The sequence below is a fragment of the Solanum dulcamara genome, chromosome 4, assembly GCF_947179165.1.
Source record: "Solanum dulcamara chromosome 4, daSolDulc1.2, whole genome shotgun sequence".
In the NCBI taxonomy this organism is placed as follows: domain Eukaryota; kingdom Viridiplantae; phylum Streptophyta; class Magnoliopsida; order Solanales; family Solanaceae; genus Solanum; species Solanum dulcamara.
Genome location: NC_077240.1, coordinates 457,523 through 473,360, shown reverse-complemented (window position 1 = coordinate 473,360; position 15,838 = coordinate 457,523). Strand labels below are relative to the sequence as shown.

The 15,838-nt window shown below is 34.6% G+C and overlaps 2 protein-coding genes across 2 annotated transcripts; both read left to right on the top strand.

Moving 5' to 3' along the window:
* The first annotated feature begins 6,012 nt into the window (after positions 1-6,012).
* On the top strand, positions 6,013-12,210 carry LOC129885264 (glycerol-3-phosphate acyltransferase 9). The gene is made up of 12 exons (XM_055959478.1): positions 6,013-6,262; positions 6,373-6,430; positions 6,779-6,897; positions 7,099-7,198; positions 8,724-8,819; positions 8,904-9,000; positions 10,026-10,113; positions 10,186-10,282; positions 10,926-11,011; positions 11,113-11,232; positions 11,356-11,454; positions 11,902-12,210. Exons 1-12 carry the CDS (start codon positions 6,156-6,158, stop codon positions 11,948-11,950), a joined length of 1,116 nt encoding a protein of 371 aa, XP_055815453.1. The 5' UTR covers positions 6,013-6,155; the 3' UTR covers positions 11,951-12,210.
* A 577-nt stretch (positions 12,211-12,787) lies between these two features.
* On the top strand, positions 12,788-15,818 carry LOC129885266 (lysM domain-containing GPI-anchored protein 2). The gene is made up of 4 exons (XM_055959479.1): positions 12,788-13,802; positions 15,002-15,122; positions 15,232-15,419; positions 15,514-15,818. Exons 1-4 carry the CDS (start codon positions 13,154-13,156, stop codon positions 15,618-15,620), a joined length of 1,065 nt encoding a protein of 354 aa, XP_055815454.1. The 5' UTR covers positions 12,788-13,153; the 3' UTR covers positions 15,621-15,818.
* The last annotated feature ends 20 nt before the right edge of the window (positions 15,819-15,838 follow it).

Sequence of the window (15,838 nt, the reverse complement as noted above, 5' to 3'; positions counted from 1 at the left end):
TATATTATTTTCCTTTACTTGAATTTTTTTGAAATTAAATTTATGTTAATTCTACTATAAATTTGAATTGGATTTAAGTACAATTAACCTTGACAAAAATTAAATATGCAAAAATCTAAATTGGTGAATATATTAACTTCATGTATTATAATGCACAACATGATAATTGAGGATGAGCGTGATCTTAACGCACCAATTCAAGATTCTTTAGATGGTTCAACTCTGACGGTAGAACTGACAGTAGATGAAAATTATTGATTTCAATAATTTCTTGCTCGACATAAAAAAAATTAAGGACAAAGAAACTCATTTTATACTACATAATGCATTAATAGAGCATTTATGAGAGCACCGTAGTGATCTTGAAAGTTGAATATTCATGTAGAACTTAAAATAAAATTTTTAATTGTATAATGTTTATTTAATTATATTTTATTAATGATTTCACTTTTATTTGTGTTATCCATTATTATGTATAATATGTAATATTTGCTAGCAATTTATATTATTTAAAAAATTATAATATAAAATAATTTTACATTAAACGACTATAATTTGAAATAATACGAAAATTATATATAGTGATTTTTTTTTATGAAATAAGAAAATATAAATGAAATAAAAAATAATAATAAAGAAAAGAGAATTTATTTTTTTTTGATGTAAAATTTAGTGCATTACTATGCATCAAATTTAGTGCTAGTTTGAAGGTTTCCGTTCATCAATTTCAGAGTCAAAAGCCAAAACAACCCAATTTGGTAACGCCAATGGAAGCGGTCAACAAGCAAAATCATGTCAAGCATAAATGGACGGTGTTGGTCTGACGTGTATTATATACTCACTCCAATTTGATTCTTATATCAAATATATCATTTTTTCTATTTGTTTATTTTTGCAAATCAAGAGAAAATAATGATTTTTCTCCGGTTCTATCTTATCATTAAATAAGTAAATAAAGTATTAATAGTCAAATGTAAAATTTTAAAATATAATTAATAAAATTAATTTAGTAAAATAAATTTCTAATAAATACAATTTTTTTAAGGAGAGTGTTAAATCAACGTGGGTCAAGCAAAATGAAACAAAGGGAGTCAGGGTAGTATCTGAGGGGATTCTCCGAGTTCATGTGAACTCATGCTTTCCTTTCGAGATCATATATAGTATTGTTATCTTTTTCAAAACATATTTAAATCTAGCTATGTGAAATTGAGACGGCTCAACCTCGGAAGCTAATTCGCGTGTAGGCAACGTTGTCTGTCGTACCGTTGACTCTATCTATTCATGGAATCCCCACACTCAAAGTACTCCCTCCGTCCCTTTTTAGTTGTAATGATAAGGTTTGACACAATCTTTAAGAAAGCATTAATTAGAAGTATTGTTTGACTAATATACCTTATTATTATTATTTCTTTTATCTATATATGTGCCTTTTAATTCTAAAATAATTAATGCTAAGGGCAAAGTTGAAAATAGATAACTAACTTTCTCTTGATTGTTTAAATTGACAACTATTTTGGAACAAATATTTTTAGTATACATGTCAATTAAAAAGGGACTGAGGGAGTATCATATAATGCGACAATGAGTGGGTAACCTCTTTAATTGAGGTTAGAAATTTAAATCTTATATCTATCTTGACTTTTTCTTTCTAAAGTTGGGTACCTTTCTAAGTGATTATTGATAGAATTTTTAACAATTTTAATTAATTATTTTTTGTACCAAATATATATATAAATAATAGACGAACTTAAAAGATCAAAACGGTCAAATTTATATTTTAAATCCACCTTTTATAATAGCCAATGCATTCATTTATTCATTCTTTTGAAACCCGAATACGTACGCCCGCTTCTGAAGGGAGTATATAAAAAAATAGTTTGGATTAGGAAGTTGTTAAGATGGGATGGTGTTTGCTAATTAAGTAATAATTTAGCTTTTAGCTAGGTTGCACCTAATCATGCAACCCCACATTAACAACTTAACGCCACATCTGCAATCATGTAAACAAGGACTGGCTAAAGTACTAGTCGTAATCTGAGATTCAACTTTGTCAAAAACACATTAAGATATTAATCAACTTGCCTTGTACAATGCAGGGGGTGAACTGTTCTTTTTGTGGGAAATCATTGCTTTAGTCTGACAATATTATAGTACAACTGAACATGTTAGATTTCCCATTAAAATAATTTCATTTGGTGAATGAATATAATTTGTTCAGACCGTTGAAGTTCTCTCATTCATGTATGATGTATCCATTCACAATTGTTGGGGGAAAAAAAAGAGAGGAATAACCAACTAGAATTTCATATATATCGATAGCTATAGAAAATATCAGGTACTATTTATTTCATTAATCAAAAAGCTTCATAATATTAAAAGCTTGTATAGGAATTAATTATATTGCTTCATACAAAAGTCAACTGTAATGAATGGAGAAGGTGATTGTTCATGGGAAGAACAATTTAATGTGATGAATTAAAATTACCCACTTACAAGTTGTTATAGTATTTACCATGAAAGTATTAAGTGTTAATGGGGTTGAATTTTATAGAAAGTTTTGTATCAACCATCGAGTGTTTACTTATAAATATAAAAATCATAATAGTTAATTAATTGGCTTTGATGGCCATAAATATTCTACTGATGTGTATGACAAACAATTAATCTTCGGATAAGTCATGAGGTGATGGATCACGTGGAACTTAGTTTAATAGGAAAATTGTTGAGTGAGCGAGTAAAGTCTCATGGTAAAATAAAAAGCAAGCTAATTATAACGTGTAAGAATATTCTTAATGGTGTGTTGTAGATTTGTAGTATTGCAATTACTGAACAAAATTACAAGGAAACATCAATATGATGGAAATGACATAGAGATAGAAGAACTGATAAGAAAAAGGAGGTGAGAATTCGACACAAATGGGGATGAGAAAATCATATAAGGATCACCAGAAATGAGAGGAGAAAACACTAAACATCATTATTGGCATAATCTGCATCTTCATTTTAAACCTTTAGTCGTTTTAAATCAAATGCTAATTGAATCTGAATCTTAAAAAAAATTCTCCAATATTTTATTTTATCCAATAATTCTAACCGAATTAACCTCATTCACCGCTTCTAACCATGAGGCCAATACAAAGTCGGCTTATTAAATATTTGGACCAAAAACGAAAGTAATACTTTATTGGTTAATTCATGTTTAAAAGAAGGAGCCTCTGCCTGCCTCTGGATTCTGCACGTCTTTGAGATTTCAGACAAATTAGTAGGTTAAAAATTTGTGGGTTACAGGTGAAAAAGTGTGGGGACTGACTCATTTTGTTTTAACTTATTCATCCAAAAATAATAATAATATAGTATTTGAATTAGCTAGTAGTAACGGACAATTTTATAATAAATGCCCAAGACAACATGCAGAAACAGAAACAACATCACGTGAATATGATAACTGAAACACGATGGTCTGCACTTCAAAGTTCAAACAATCTATTAATTAAATCATATTATGAGTTAATGGATCAATTGCAGCTACTCATCATCGGCTTTTTTTTTCTCTCTCAATTGTTTGCCGATGTGCAATATGGATTTTGATTAATAACTTTGTTTGGTCCAACATTTAAAATTTTTTCTTATTATGAAAATTAGTGTTATGAAGAGTAGTGCTTTATGTTTGATTACTTAATTTGAAATTATTTTTATCAATATTAAATTAATAATTTATGTTTTGCCAAAGTTCAAAAGACTTGCTCCTTGAAAAATTTAAACTTTTTTCAGCTTCTTAAAACCTAACTTATGTTACCATTCAAAAACACTTTATGATTTTTCCTAAAATTAAAACATGGACAAACAGTTCAACTCATTAAAATATGCAAAAAATAAATAAATAAATTCCAAAAGCTTGGTGAAACAGGCTTACTTGGTGCAACATACCATTGCAATCAATACTTTTTGTGACAGTTGATATCGATTTAGCATGCATAAATATATATTTCGTATACATACATATACGTATTTTTAAATTTGTTGAATATGCTTTTTAATCTATATCCATCTCTTTCATTAGAAGAAAAAAAACAAGTCTAGAAAAGGGTGAAATGCAATGTGATATACACAAATTAAAGCGAGCTGCATTTTTTGTTAATTCATCTATAAGTCTCTTGTTACAATCTATAGTGGCCCACGATAATCTAAAAAGTTTCTAGTCCAGACCTCATTCCACTTGAGGCCATATATATTCAAATGTCACATGTTGGATCCCAATAGATTTCCTATGCCTCTCCTCATTTAGCTTTACGCCATAAGCCAGTACAACAACAAATGGCCCAAAAACTTAAAAGACGAGACGGAGTTGCTCGGATAGTAAATACTCCACATTCAATTTTAAGATTGTGTGTTCGAATCACCAAGAGCTCCAAAAGGATTGGAAGCTCCGAAAAGATTTTTTAAAAAAAATAAATTCAAGGGTGGAAAGGTGAATTCTCCGCATTTGATATTGTAATTGTGTTTTTCCTACACCGGTGTTCTAAAAGTCAGTTTTGGGACTCACCGCCGACAAACACCTCGAGACACACGTGTGAGGCTTAGTTCTTTGAAGTCTATGGTCTAAGCATCCGACTATAAATCCTAAACACGCTCTTTATTTGGGACTCGCCCCCGACAAACGCCTCGAGACACACATATGAGACTTAGTTCTCTGAAGTCTATGCTCTAAGTGTCCGATTGTACATCCTAAATACGCTCTTTATTATTTATATAAGTTAGAGAGCTCATTTAATTGGAAGATAATGAAACAAATAAAAGAGATGACATGCACACACAAAAATGGATGTACACAACATTTTTTATTTTATTTTGAGGGTTTTTATTGCTTTTGAGAAAGAAAAAGAGCACATAAATAGTAGGCAGAGTACTAAACAGGTCCTTAAACTTGTTCGATTTTTTCTTTCAGGAATCTCAATTACGTCATTTTTCTATTGAACTCCTGAACCATCCATAATTTGTAATTTTTAAACCCACTTGATTGATATGACATAAAACTTCAGCAATTTTTTTTCGGTTGTGTCCGTGAAATCCACCTTTCCCACGTGGAAAGTACAACCAATCAAAACTTTCAACCACTTAAAATAATTTACACATCAACAACTTAAAATAAAATCCAAATAAACTCTAAAAATTTAAAGACACTTCATTTTCTCCATCAAACACACTTCATGTTCAGTGATAGTGACAAGAAAACCTAACAAATTGATCTTATTTCAGTGATTGTAGTCAAATTTCGAAGTGATTGTGGGTATTTTGTCGAAGGTATCATCGAAGATTGGATCTTCATTTCCACAACAACCCCATTGACATAACACATTTGTAGTTGAAGAAGAATAAATTGATGAGGAAGATAACTTCGACATTGGTACTTGATGATGAAGAAAAAATCATTGAAGAAGAGAGATTCTTTGATGAGCAGTTTTAACTTAAAAATGGTTGTAAGAAAGAAGAGAGAAAAGAGAAGAGAAATAAGAAAAAGAGGGGAAAATTAGGGTTAAAAGGGGAAGGAGACTGTTGTACACAGTTGTGGATTCCACATCAGTGCCTTTAAAATGTCTTCACGTGCTCAAAGAACACAAGAACACATTTTGTGCCATGTCAGCCAAATAGATTTAAAAGTTACAAATTATAAATGGTTCAAGAGTTCAATAGGAAGATGGTGTAATTGAGTATTAGGTTAAAAGGGGAAGGAGATCATTGTACACAGTTATGAATTTTACATCCGCGCCTTTAAAATGTCTTCACGCTTTCAAGAAACTTGAAAATACTTTTTGTACCATGTCAACCAAATAAATTTAAAAATTACAAAGTATAGGTGATTCATGAATTTAATAAAAAAACAAGGTAATTGAGATGCCTAAGAAGAAAAATCAAATAAGTTCGGGGCCTCTTTATGTATTTTACCAATAGTATAACACGAAGCATATAAAAGATGTGGGAGAGACATAAAGTAGAGAAAGACATATGCCACGTGTCAGAAAGGCTTTGGATTGCGTGAGTTGTTGAAGTGAGAAAGCTAATGAATGCTGTGAGTGAAATCCTCGTCGATACGTTCGATATCAATATATATGAAGATTCAAGAATAGGCGGAGGAAGAGATTGTATTGATAGAAAGTATGAATAATCTAAAATCTTCAAGCTCCGAATTGGACTTGGATCGACCCAATCTTGAAGATTATCTTCCTACTGGATCCATCCAAGAACCTCATGGCAAGCTTCGCCTGTAAACCCCTATTCTTCCCTCCCAACTTCCTTTTTATTTTCTTCTTCTTCTTCTTCTTCTTCTTCTTCTTGTCTTCCAACTCTTGATTTCTTTCTTAATTTCTATTCCAGGCGTGATTTGCTTGATATTTCCCCCACCCTAACTGAGGCTGCAGGTGCCATTATTGATGTGAGTTTCTCTTTCGATTTACTTGTCACTAGTGACCCACATCTTTCTTGTGTCAATTCTACTAATTTTACACCCACCCATCACTGCAAGTTTACTGATTTTTCAAAGACTTGGTTTTGAAGCTTGCCCTTGTTGTTTGAGAAACTTTACATATACCCATTTACTTGCTTTCTGATAGCGTCTCAATTTGGTTAATTATGTAAAGATTGTGACTGAAAATTCGCCAATTCTTGAGCTACCAAAAACAATTTGACCTCTACTTTGTGCTGGAGCTTGCCTTTTCAGTTTAAGCAAGTTTACATGTTAAATCTTCATTTACCTGTATCTTTTCTCATTTTTTTCTTGCAGGATTCTTTCACCCGATGCTTCAAGTCGAATCCACCAGAACCTTGGAACTGGAACATTTACTTGTTTCCTTTATGGTGCTTGGGGCTTCTTGTTAGATATGGGATTCTTTTCCCTATAAGGTTTAGCCTCTTTTGTTTCTTTTATTTTTCTCATTTGAGTCCTAATCATGAACGAATTTTAGTTACTCAGCTTGGCTATCATAATTGCGCTTCATCTATACCTAGAAGATGGAAAGAACTCTTTAGTCCATATTGCAATAGTTGTTCACTACCCCATTGAAAGCTCACTTTTCTCATCCGATGTTTCTAATGCAATTGCAGAGTTATTGTCTTGACAATAGGATGGATAATATTTCTCTCTTGCTATATCCCGGTGCATTTCCTACTTAAAGGGCACGATAAGTTCAGGAAAAAGCTAGAGGTATCTCTTTTGCTATCCAGTTTACTGAATTTTTTTCTCTTATTTGCTTTAGTTAAGGACTGCACTTTGGTTGGCATTTGCTCGCAATACATATGATACTCTTTTCCTTTATCCGTGGCCTTACTGTGGAGAAAATTATATTCATCTTATAAGTAACTCGTAATATAAGACAAACATCACTCGCTTAACCAAAAGGAACTCCCTAGATTAAGATAGAATTTCCTTCGAAATTAACCAATTAGCTTATGCTGAATTGTGCATAGAAAGTGAACTGCCTGCTTGAAGAAAAATGATTATAGCTAACTAGAGAGTCCATCTGCTGGAATGTTGTTCAGCACTCTATCTGGTGCAATGCTGAACAATTGGGTTCAAACAAGAGCAGGCACACTACTTTGTGAGGAAACCAATCTAGTTCATAAGACTTTGGCGAATTATAGCAGATATTGATACTGAAACTGGTTTTTGGAGAGAGCATCACATTTATATACTGGTCTGTACAATTTGTTAAAGCTTCTTTATTTATACTACACTGTTGGTCAAGATAATGGAAAGACTAGTTCTTTTAACTTGGCATATGGATAGAAATTACTGAAACTTTGTGCTATAAAATTTCCCAAGAAATAGGAATATGTTCCAAAACAAACAGTTGAAGTAAGCATGGGATTTCAGTGTATGAACATAAATACTACAGCTGCAGACATTAGGAAATGCAATTAGCAATGGAACACTTCATTATGTTGATTAGCTTTGGAAGTTGCTCATTGTGTATGGACCAGGTTTCTGCAACATTTGTGTATATGTTCAGTATGATCTTGGATAAAAAATGTGGTACAGCACATTGAAATATCACACTAGGAATCTGCAACATCTGTCTCAACCATTAGCTTTTGCAAACAAAAATAGTCATAGAAGATATTCAGATATACTATGGGCTATGCTCATAGTTCTTTTTTCTTCAGCTGAACCTGCTGCCTGACTTTCTTTCTTTGTTTATTTCTTCTTTGTTTGTTCCACCAAACTGACTTTTTTTTCCTTTTCCTTAGTAACCGGTTAGCATTTAAACAAAAAACATCCAAGAGAATGCGACGGAGAAACTATCCCTAATTAGAAACTAATTCTCGGTATTTAATTGCACCGTGTCTTATGGGATACTATCCCTAAAATTTAGCAATTATGATGGAAACAGAATGAACCTACCAGTACTCAAATATATAATTAAAAAACGTAGTAATAAAAAAGACATTTAAATCAAAACAAGAATATTCAAATAAGAACTACAATATTCAAATTAGTATTCAACAAGATATTCAAATCAACTTGACTCAGCTGCCAGCACCTGATAGTGTCTTGAACCCCATCCAATGTGGCCCCCACCTGAGTAAGATAAATTGGCAATATTGTTGGGCAATTCTCTATTATTAATTAGGATGTGTATACTTGCTTATGTTGCACTTTTGTTATTCTCTTGAAGCGTATGTATACGTACTAAGGTTTTTGGCATCCTTGCCTTGATTGATTTTCTTAGAGGATTCTGGTGGAGCTGATATGCAGTTTCTTTGTTGCATCTTGGACTGGGGTTGTCAAATACCACGGCCCACGGCCTAGCATACGACCTAAGCAGGTAAGTCTTCTGCTATAATGGAAATCTCACATGTGAACCATGTTCTCTAAACATCTAAAGTTGCCTTCTGCATTTCATTGACAGGTTTTTGTGGCAAATCACACGTCAATGATTGATTTTATTATCTTAGAGCAGATGACTGCATTTGCAGTGATCATGCAGAAGCATCCTGGATGGGTTGGTAAGAGGTCTAAAGCATTTGCATATATTGTTTGCTCATTCATTTTGTCTCTGTCAAAAGTTGCTAAGCTTTAATATGAAAAAATGTATATTAACAACTAGGGAAAAGGGACAAAATTGCCCCTCAACTATCGAAAATATCGGCCAATCTTATCCTCCGTTTACAAATGGTCCCAAATATACCCCTGCTGCTAATAAAATGAGTCATATATACCCTTCAAAACTAATAGACATCCATGTCATTCTTTGACATATTTTAAACTTATTTAATTGATGTCATGGACTGCCATGTTGGAATAAAACCTACCCCACCAAATTCTTATATATTTGTGTCTTCTTCTCCATCTCAAAAGACCACTCACCGATTTTGGTTGCAAAAGTTAGTTCTGGTTTGGATATGGTGGTTATTTCTGTAAACCTAGAATATTGTAGGCATTGAGTCTTTTTTTTTGTTTCCCACACGGTGTCCGGTGCCTGCATTGGAGCTCTTACTAAATCCGGATCGCGCACTACAGGACCCACTTGGTGGGTGGCGGTCCCAACTAAATCACCATGCCAATTATAAAACAAGTTACCGAGATCTTCTTTGCTACCTGCTGGTACAGTACAGTCTAGGCCAAAGTTTGTCTAACTTGCTAATCACTTCTAATTTCTAGCATTCCATTTGCTTATGTCCATACCTTAAGGAGTATAAGGTGCTATACCCATCTCTGCTGAAGTGGATCAACAGGGGTACGTAAGTGTGACTTCTTGTACTGCCCTTCACCTTGTCATTAATGATGGGTGTAATTTGATCGTTCCAAGGTATTTTAATTGTGTGGCTCAATTTCATTTGCATTGTTAGTTGCCACCTTGAAGGGTGTCAAGTTACCTTTCTATAGGCACTTGAGAAAAGATGTCACACATACTTAGGAACTTTGGCTGCAAGCTTGTCTTTGTATAACTGCAAGGATAAATTTATGAAGTGATCTTGTATTTCTCCTCTTCCATATATCAATTTCTCATTAAAAAAAATATTTTTTTCAGGACTACTGCAGAGCACTATTTTAGAAGGTGTTGGATGTATCTGGTTCAACCGCTCAGAAGCCAAGGATCGTGAAATTGTAGCAAGGAAGTACGTGATGTCAGAAGAATCATTCTAGACATCTCACTCTGCATTGTTTTTCTTACAGATTTTAATTTTCAGGTTGAGGCAACATGTTGAAGGAGCCGATAACAACCCCCTTCTTATATTCCCTGAAGGAACTTGTGTAAATAACCACTACACTGTCATGTTCAAAAAGGTAGGCCCAATGAATTGATTCATTTATAAAATTAAATGATTGAGCTCTCCTTGACTCAAATTATAGGTCTTTTGGATAATCCCCCTTTCAACTATGAGGAGTTCTTTCTTGTGAGTAATTGGTTAAGATTGAAACTGAAAAGTACATCTTATGGTGTTTCTGGTCTTCAATATTTTTTTAGTATCTTTAGGGTGTGTTGGGTTGAAGGAAAATGTTTTTTTGGAAAATAAGTGGGTTTCTTACCAATTTCTAGTGTTCGGTACATATGCAAAAAAATTTATCCTAAAAGTATTTGTATATAATCTTAAACAAAAATACTATGGAAGGTGGGGTGGTGGAGATGAGGTGTATTGGAGGGTGGGGGCGGCACAATCAAAGTGAAATGTCATTTGTAGAACTTGTTTTCCCTACTTCCACTAGGGAAGTCATTTTCCTCATTTTTAAGGAACTTGTTATCCTAGAGAAAGTGTTCTCCAAATATTTTGAATGACCGAACATGGAAAAATTGGAAAACATTTTTCTCCTTTCCGAACACACGTAAAAAGGGTGGCACTCCAAGCTGGTTTTTTTTGGATGTAGATTTCCAAGTGTTTTGAGCTAATGGTTTTGATGCTTCTATCCTTTTTTCATGCATGATGAGTAGGGAGCATTTGAACTCGGCTGCACTGTGTGTCCTGTGGCAATCAAGTACAACAAAATTTTTGTTGATGCCTTTTGGAATAGTAGAAAGTAAGGTTTCTTAATGTCAAATTGCTTATTTGTTGGTATTCATCTCATTATAATCATTCTTCTTTCCTGTTTGAAGTTTGCCTTTCTTCTATTAATTGCAGACAATCCTTCACAACACACCTCCTGCAGCTCATGACATCTTGGGCTGTAGTCTGTGATGTTTGGTACCTGGAGCCTCAGAACATAAGACCCGGGGAGACTCCAATCGAGTTTGCAGAGAGGTAAAATTCCGTGAAAAGCAATAACTACTGGTTTTAACAGGGGCATTTATCTTATCAGATGTGAGATAGTAATTTTTGGACAGTACTTGTATTGAAGGTAATCCTTGCCAATTCTCTTTTCAGGGTGAGGGACATCATTTCTATTAGAGCAGGTCTTAAAAAGGTTCCTTGGGATGGATATTTGAAATACTCTCGTCCTAGCCCCAAGCATCGAGAGAGGAAGTATGTTTCCTGTATTTCCCACTCCCCACTACATGCGCGCACACACAAAAAAAATGTATTAGACTTAAAACTTTGTGCCCTCTGCATTTACTTGTTTTTTTTTTTTGTAGTAACAGTGCTGATCCTTTACCTGCTATATTTCCTGCCTTTTATTGATTTCTTGATCATTTTTGCATTTTTAAAAATATGTTGCATGTATATTCTTTTTCTGGGAAGCTAAATTAATTTAATGTCTGTCTCTGTCTCATACGCTGTCCCCTGGGACTTTTATGCTGATGATGGTACTGGCTTGGTATTTTCTTATTCTTCTAGAATGAAGTTGTGTAGTTCTCCTGCCACTGTGACATTGTTGTCTTTGTTTGAATTTTCAATAGGCAAGCTCTACTGATTCTAAAATATAATTGCATCTATGTTTGAAGTCACAGTTTGTTTGTTTTGTATCTCCAGGCAACAGAGTTTTGCAGAATCAGTGTTGCGTCGACTGGAAGAGAAGTAGAGAATTGGATGTATGCTTTTGTCTCCATGTTCATTTTTGCTTTGAGTTTGTTTTTGTTCATAAGTTTATTTTTTTCTGTGGCGTAGAGCCGTTCAGTTTGCAATAGGGGTAGTAGTATTTTCGCATTGAGAATAGACGTTGTCTTTCATAACTTTCTTTAACTATAGTAAAGAGAATATTAGTACAAAGTTGGCAGGTATCTGGTGCTTTTTGTGTGTGTGAAAGAGAGATGATGCCAAATATACTCTCCTTAGGTCCTTCCAATGGCGCATGATGTACTAATTTTGAAGATGCCTTGGTGAATAAATAAATAAATAAATAATTGTTGGACAGGTTTTAAGACTAGGGAATCCGAGAAGAAATTATCTGAATTAATGTGACCTCAAGTGTTTGTTTGTTCTTCCTATTCTTTTTTGGTGGGACCTGGGACTATCTTTAGTTAATTTTGCCAAGTTTGAGAATCATTTTATGAGTTACAAGACAACAACAGATGTTTATCATGGTAAATATTACAAATGAACTTGAAAAGTTTCTGTTTCTGCTTTGTGACGTGACATAAGTATCAACATAGTTTTTTCTCAAGCATTAGTGGTATAAATCTTTGATACCATATAGTACACTTATTGGCAAAATTGACTATTCATCTTTTAGAAATTTCATTTGAAGGATTAAAATGTTGATGATTTCATTTTAAATGACTTTTATTGTGTTCAAAGTTTTTGGGCTGTTTGATAATTAATTCCATCTTCCATTTTACTTGACTAATTTAGATGGAAAATAAATTTGAAATTGGAATAGCGAAATATATAAAATTATGAAATGACGACTCATTAAATTAGAAAAATAGGAGAATAGGGACGAATATGGAAATTAAAATGAAACGTACGTAATTGTATTTAACGTTGTGAAACTATTCAACTTCATTTTCCTAATTAAAAAAGGTAATTTAAATGGGAGTCAAGACAGAGACACAACTGAACAGTCAGTAAACTTGTTTTCCTTTTTCTTATATTCAGATCATCTTGCTAATTAATTCTCTCTCTTCCCCCACCCCACCTCCACAACCACTGTAATACGCCTCTCTCTCTCCACTACTCAAATGTGTAACGCCATTATTTTGTAACTTCCCACAAAAATCCATTCTTTCCTACTTTTCCTTTTCCCTTTCTCCATTTTTTTGAACACACACACACACAAAAAAAAATGAGGCTCACTACTACTCTTGCTTCCCTGTTATGCCTTGTTTGGCTGATCACCATTTCATCTCCGGCGGCAGCTTCCTTCAGTTGCCGATCCGCCACAACTTGTGACGCCATTATTGACTACACCTTACCCAACGCCACTACCTTTAACGCCGTAAAGAAACTCTTCAACTTAAAGAATCTCCGTTCCCTGCTCGGCGTCAACAACCTCCCTATCAATACCCCTCCTGATCAGAAATTACCCGCAAATCAAACCATCAAAATCCCCTTTCCTTGTCTCTGTAGAAACAATACCGGAATAGCCAACAAACGGCCCGTTTACACCGTCGTCGCCGGTGACTTCCTCTCCCACATAGTCTCCGACATCTTCGCCGGTTTATTCACCCTTCAGGAACTCCAGACGGTTAACAACATACCTAACCCGAATTTGATACAGCCCGGGGATAAATTGTGGATTCCACTGCCTTGCAGCTGCGACGACGTTGACGATGAAAAGGTTGTTCATTATGGTCGATTGGTGAGCGCTGGCAACACCATTGAGGCCATTGCTCAGCAGTACAATGTCTCCCAGGACACCCTTTTGAAACTGAATGGTTTAGCAAGTCCTAAACAACTTTTAGCTGGCTCTGTTCTTGACATTCCGCTTAAAGGTACTCCATTTTTAATTTCCTGGGCCCAATGGCAGTAAATGAATAGACAAAATCATAAACAAAGTTTGCACCTTGGAGGTTTGTTTGAGTTTCGTGGTTGTGATTGCAGATTTTACTAATGTTGAATTGTGCTTGGTTGATTTTGTTTTCTGACTACTCCCGGCATTGACAATCCCCTAATGTACCAATTAATTGGGTCTAGGCTAACTGTGAGGACGTAAAACTCTCAGCAACCAGCAATTTTACATCAACATAGGTAGTGGCTGCACACCTTAGTCATCCTTTTAATTCCTAGGCTGTAGATGCTCATTGACTATCAAGTTCAAGAGTCTTGTGGGCCGAAATACTTACAGAGACTATATCAATTAAATGATCAGTCTTTCATTTTTCTAAATGATGAGTGGTATAAACTAGTTCTTGGTTTTATTAGTTAAAGTATATATTTTTTCATATATTTCTAGTAATCAATCCTACCTTTGTAAGAAACAGAGAAACCGAATGATTTAATTGTTATGATGTGTTTCCCTATTGGACATCCAAAGGTGCGGTTCAGTGGTCAATAAAGTGGAACTAACCTAGGGAGATCAGGGTTCAAGACAAAATGTTTAGGTGATTTTTTCCATTTGTCTAAGCTTTAGTGGGAGAGCCCGGATCACATGATGGGAGGTAGCAGGTATCATGCACGTAGACTGTGGTACACCACTGTTGTAAAAGAAAAAAAATGTGTTGCCCTATTGGCTTGTTAAAAGCCTATGTTCATTAGAAATTTCTTTTACAGCTTCCCGTAACTTCGTTTGCTGAATTTGATTCTTGTATTCGTAGTCATTCCTACAACAGAAAAAGCTTCTGGCAGCAGAAGGTATTTTTTAAAATCCTATCACGTTTCAATGAACTATGGCTTGACGAGATCAAATTTACAAAGAATCTAGATTACCTTGTAGTTGTGGTATTTGAGTGGCTGACTTCAATGGCTTTAGGAATTAGGACATGCTAAATATTGGTCTCTCAAGAAGTTACCTATCTCTTTGCGGATTTTGAAAAAAATAAAAATGATAAGAGAAGATTGGTGATCAAGATTGCTAAATCTAGTTGTGCAAATCATCATTAACCATATTCTGAAATTTTCATACCTTCGGGGCTTTTCAACTCCTTTTGGCTTATGCCATGATAACCAAGATTCAGAAGTGTTTGATTTGCAGCTTGCCAATCAACGGTGAGCAATACCTCACTGGACTATCCTTTGCTAGTGCCAAATGACACATATGTCTTCACTGCTGCCAATTGTGTAACGTGCAAGTGTGATGCTGCGAACAACTGGATGTAAGTCTCTGAACCGGTGATGTTGATTTTTACTTCTGTCACAGCTGGACTCTCGATGTAATCTAACGTTGTTGCATCATACATCCTTTTTCTATCTTTGCTTGCTCAGCTTGCAATGCCAACCATCCCAGATAAAGTCATCTCTTTGGAAGACATGCCCCTCGATGCAGTGCCAAGGTTTAGATAACTTCTACATTGGGAATGTCACGTCTTCAGATTGTAATTCCACATCTTGTGCTTATTCTGGTTACAGCAACCAGACCATTTTTACCACAAGCACTCAGTCAACTTGCCCTGGTAAGTTTATTCTGTTCTAATTCGTCCAGGACACACTAAAATTGGTTGATAACACTTAGGCACTAAACTAAGACATGTTTTGTTGTTGGTACAGCCTCTGACAATGGCGCTTCTGGAATGAGGTCAGGGACATGGAGATGGAATATCATCCTGGTTGCTATCGCTATGTGTTTCGTAGTTGAGATAACTCCATGGTTATAGGAAATTCCACATGGTGAAGTCTGTAAAAGGGTGTAGTTTTTTTTAGCTTATAGTAGCATTTATTTATGCTGAACATGATTTAGACAACCTTTCTTGTTTTCCCACTTTAGTCACGGTACCTGTGTCATTTGTCTGTCTTCCAGATTCTAACTGTTAAATTTGATATTTCTTTTGGTGAATGCCATGTCGGTTTGATTAGTCCTTGTAGTATGTCAAAG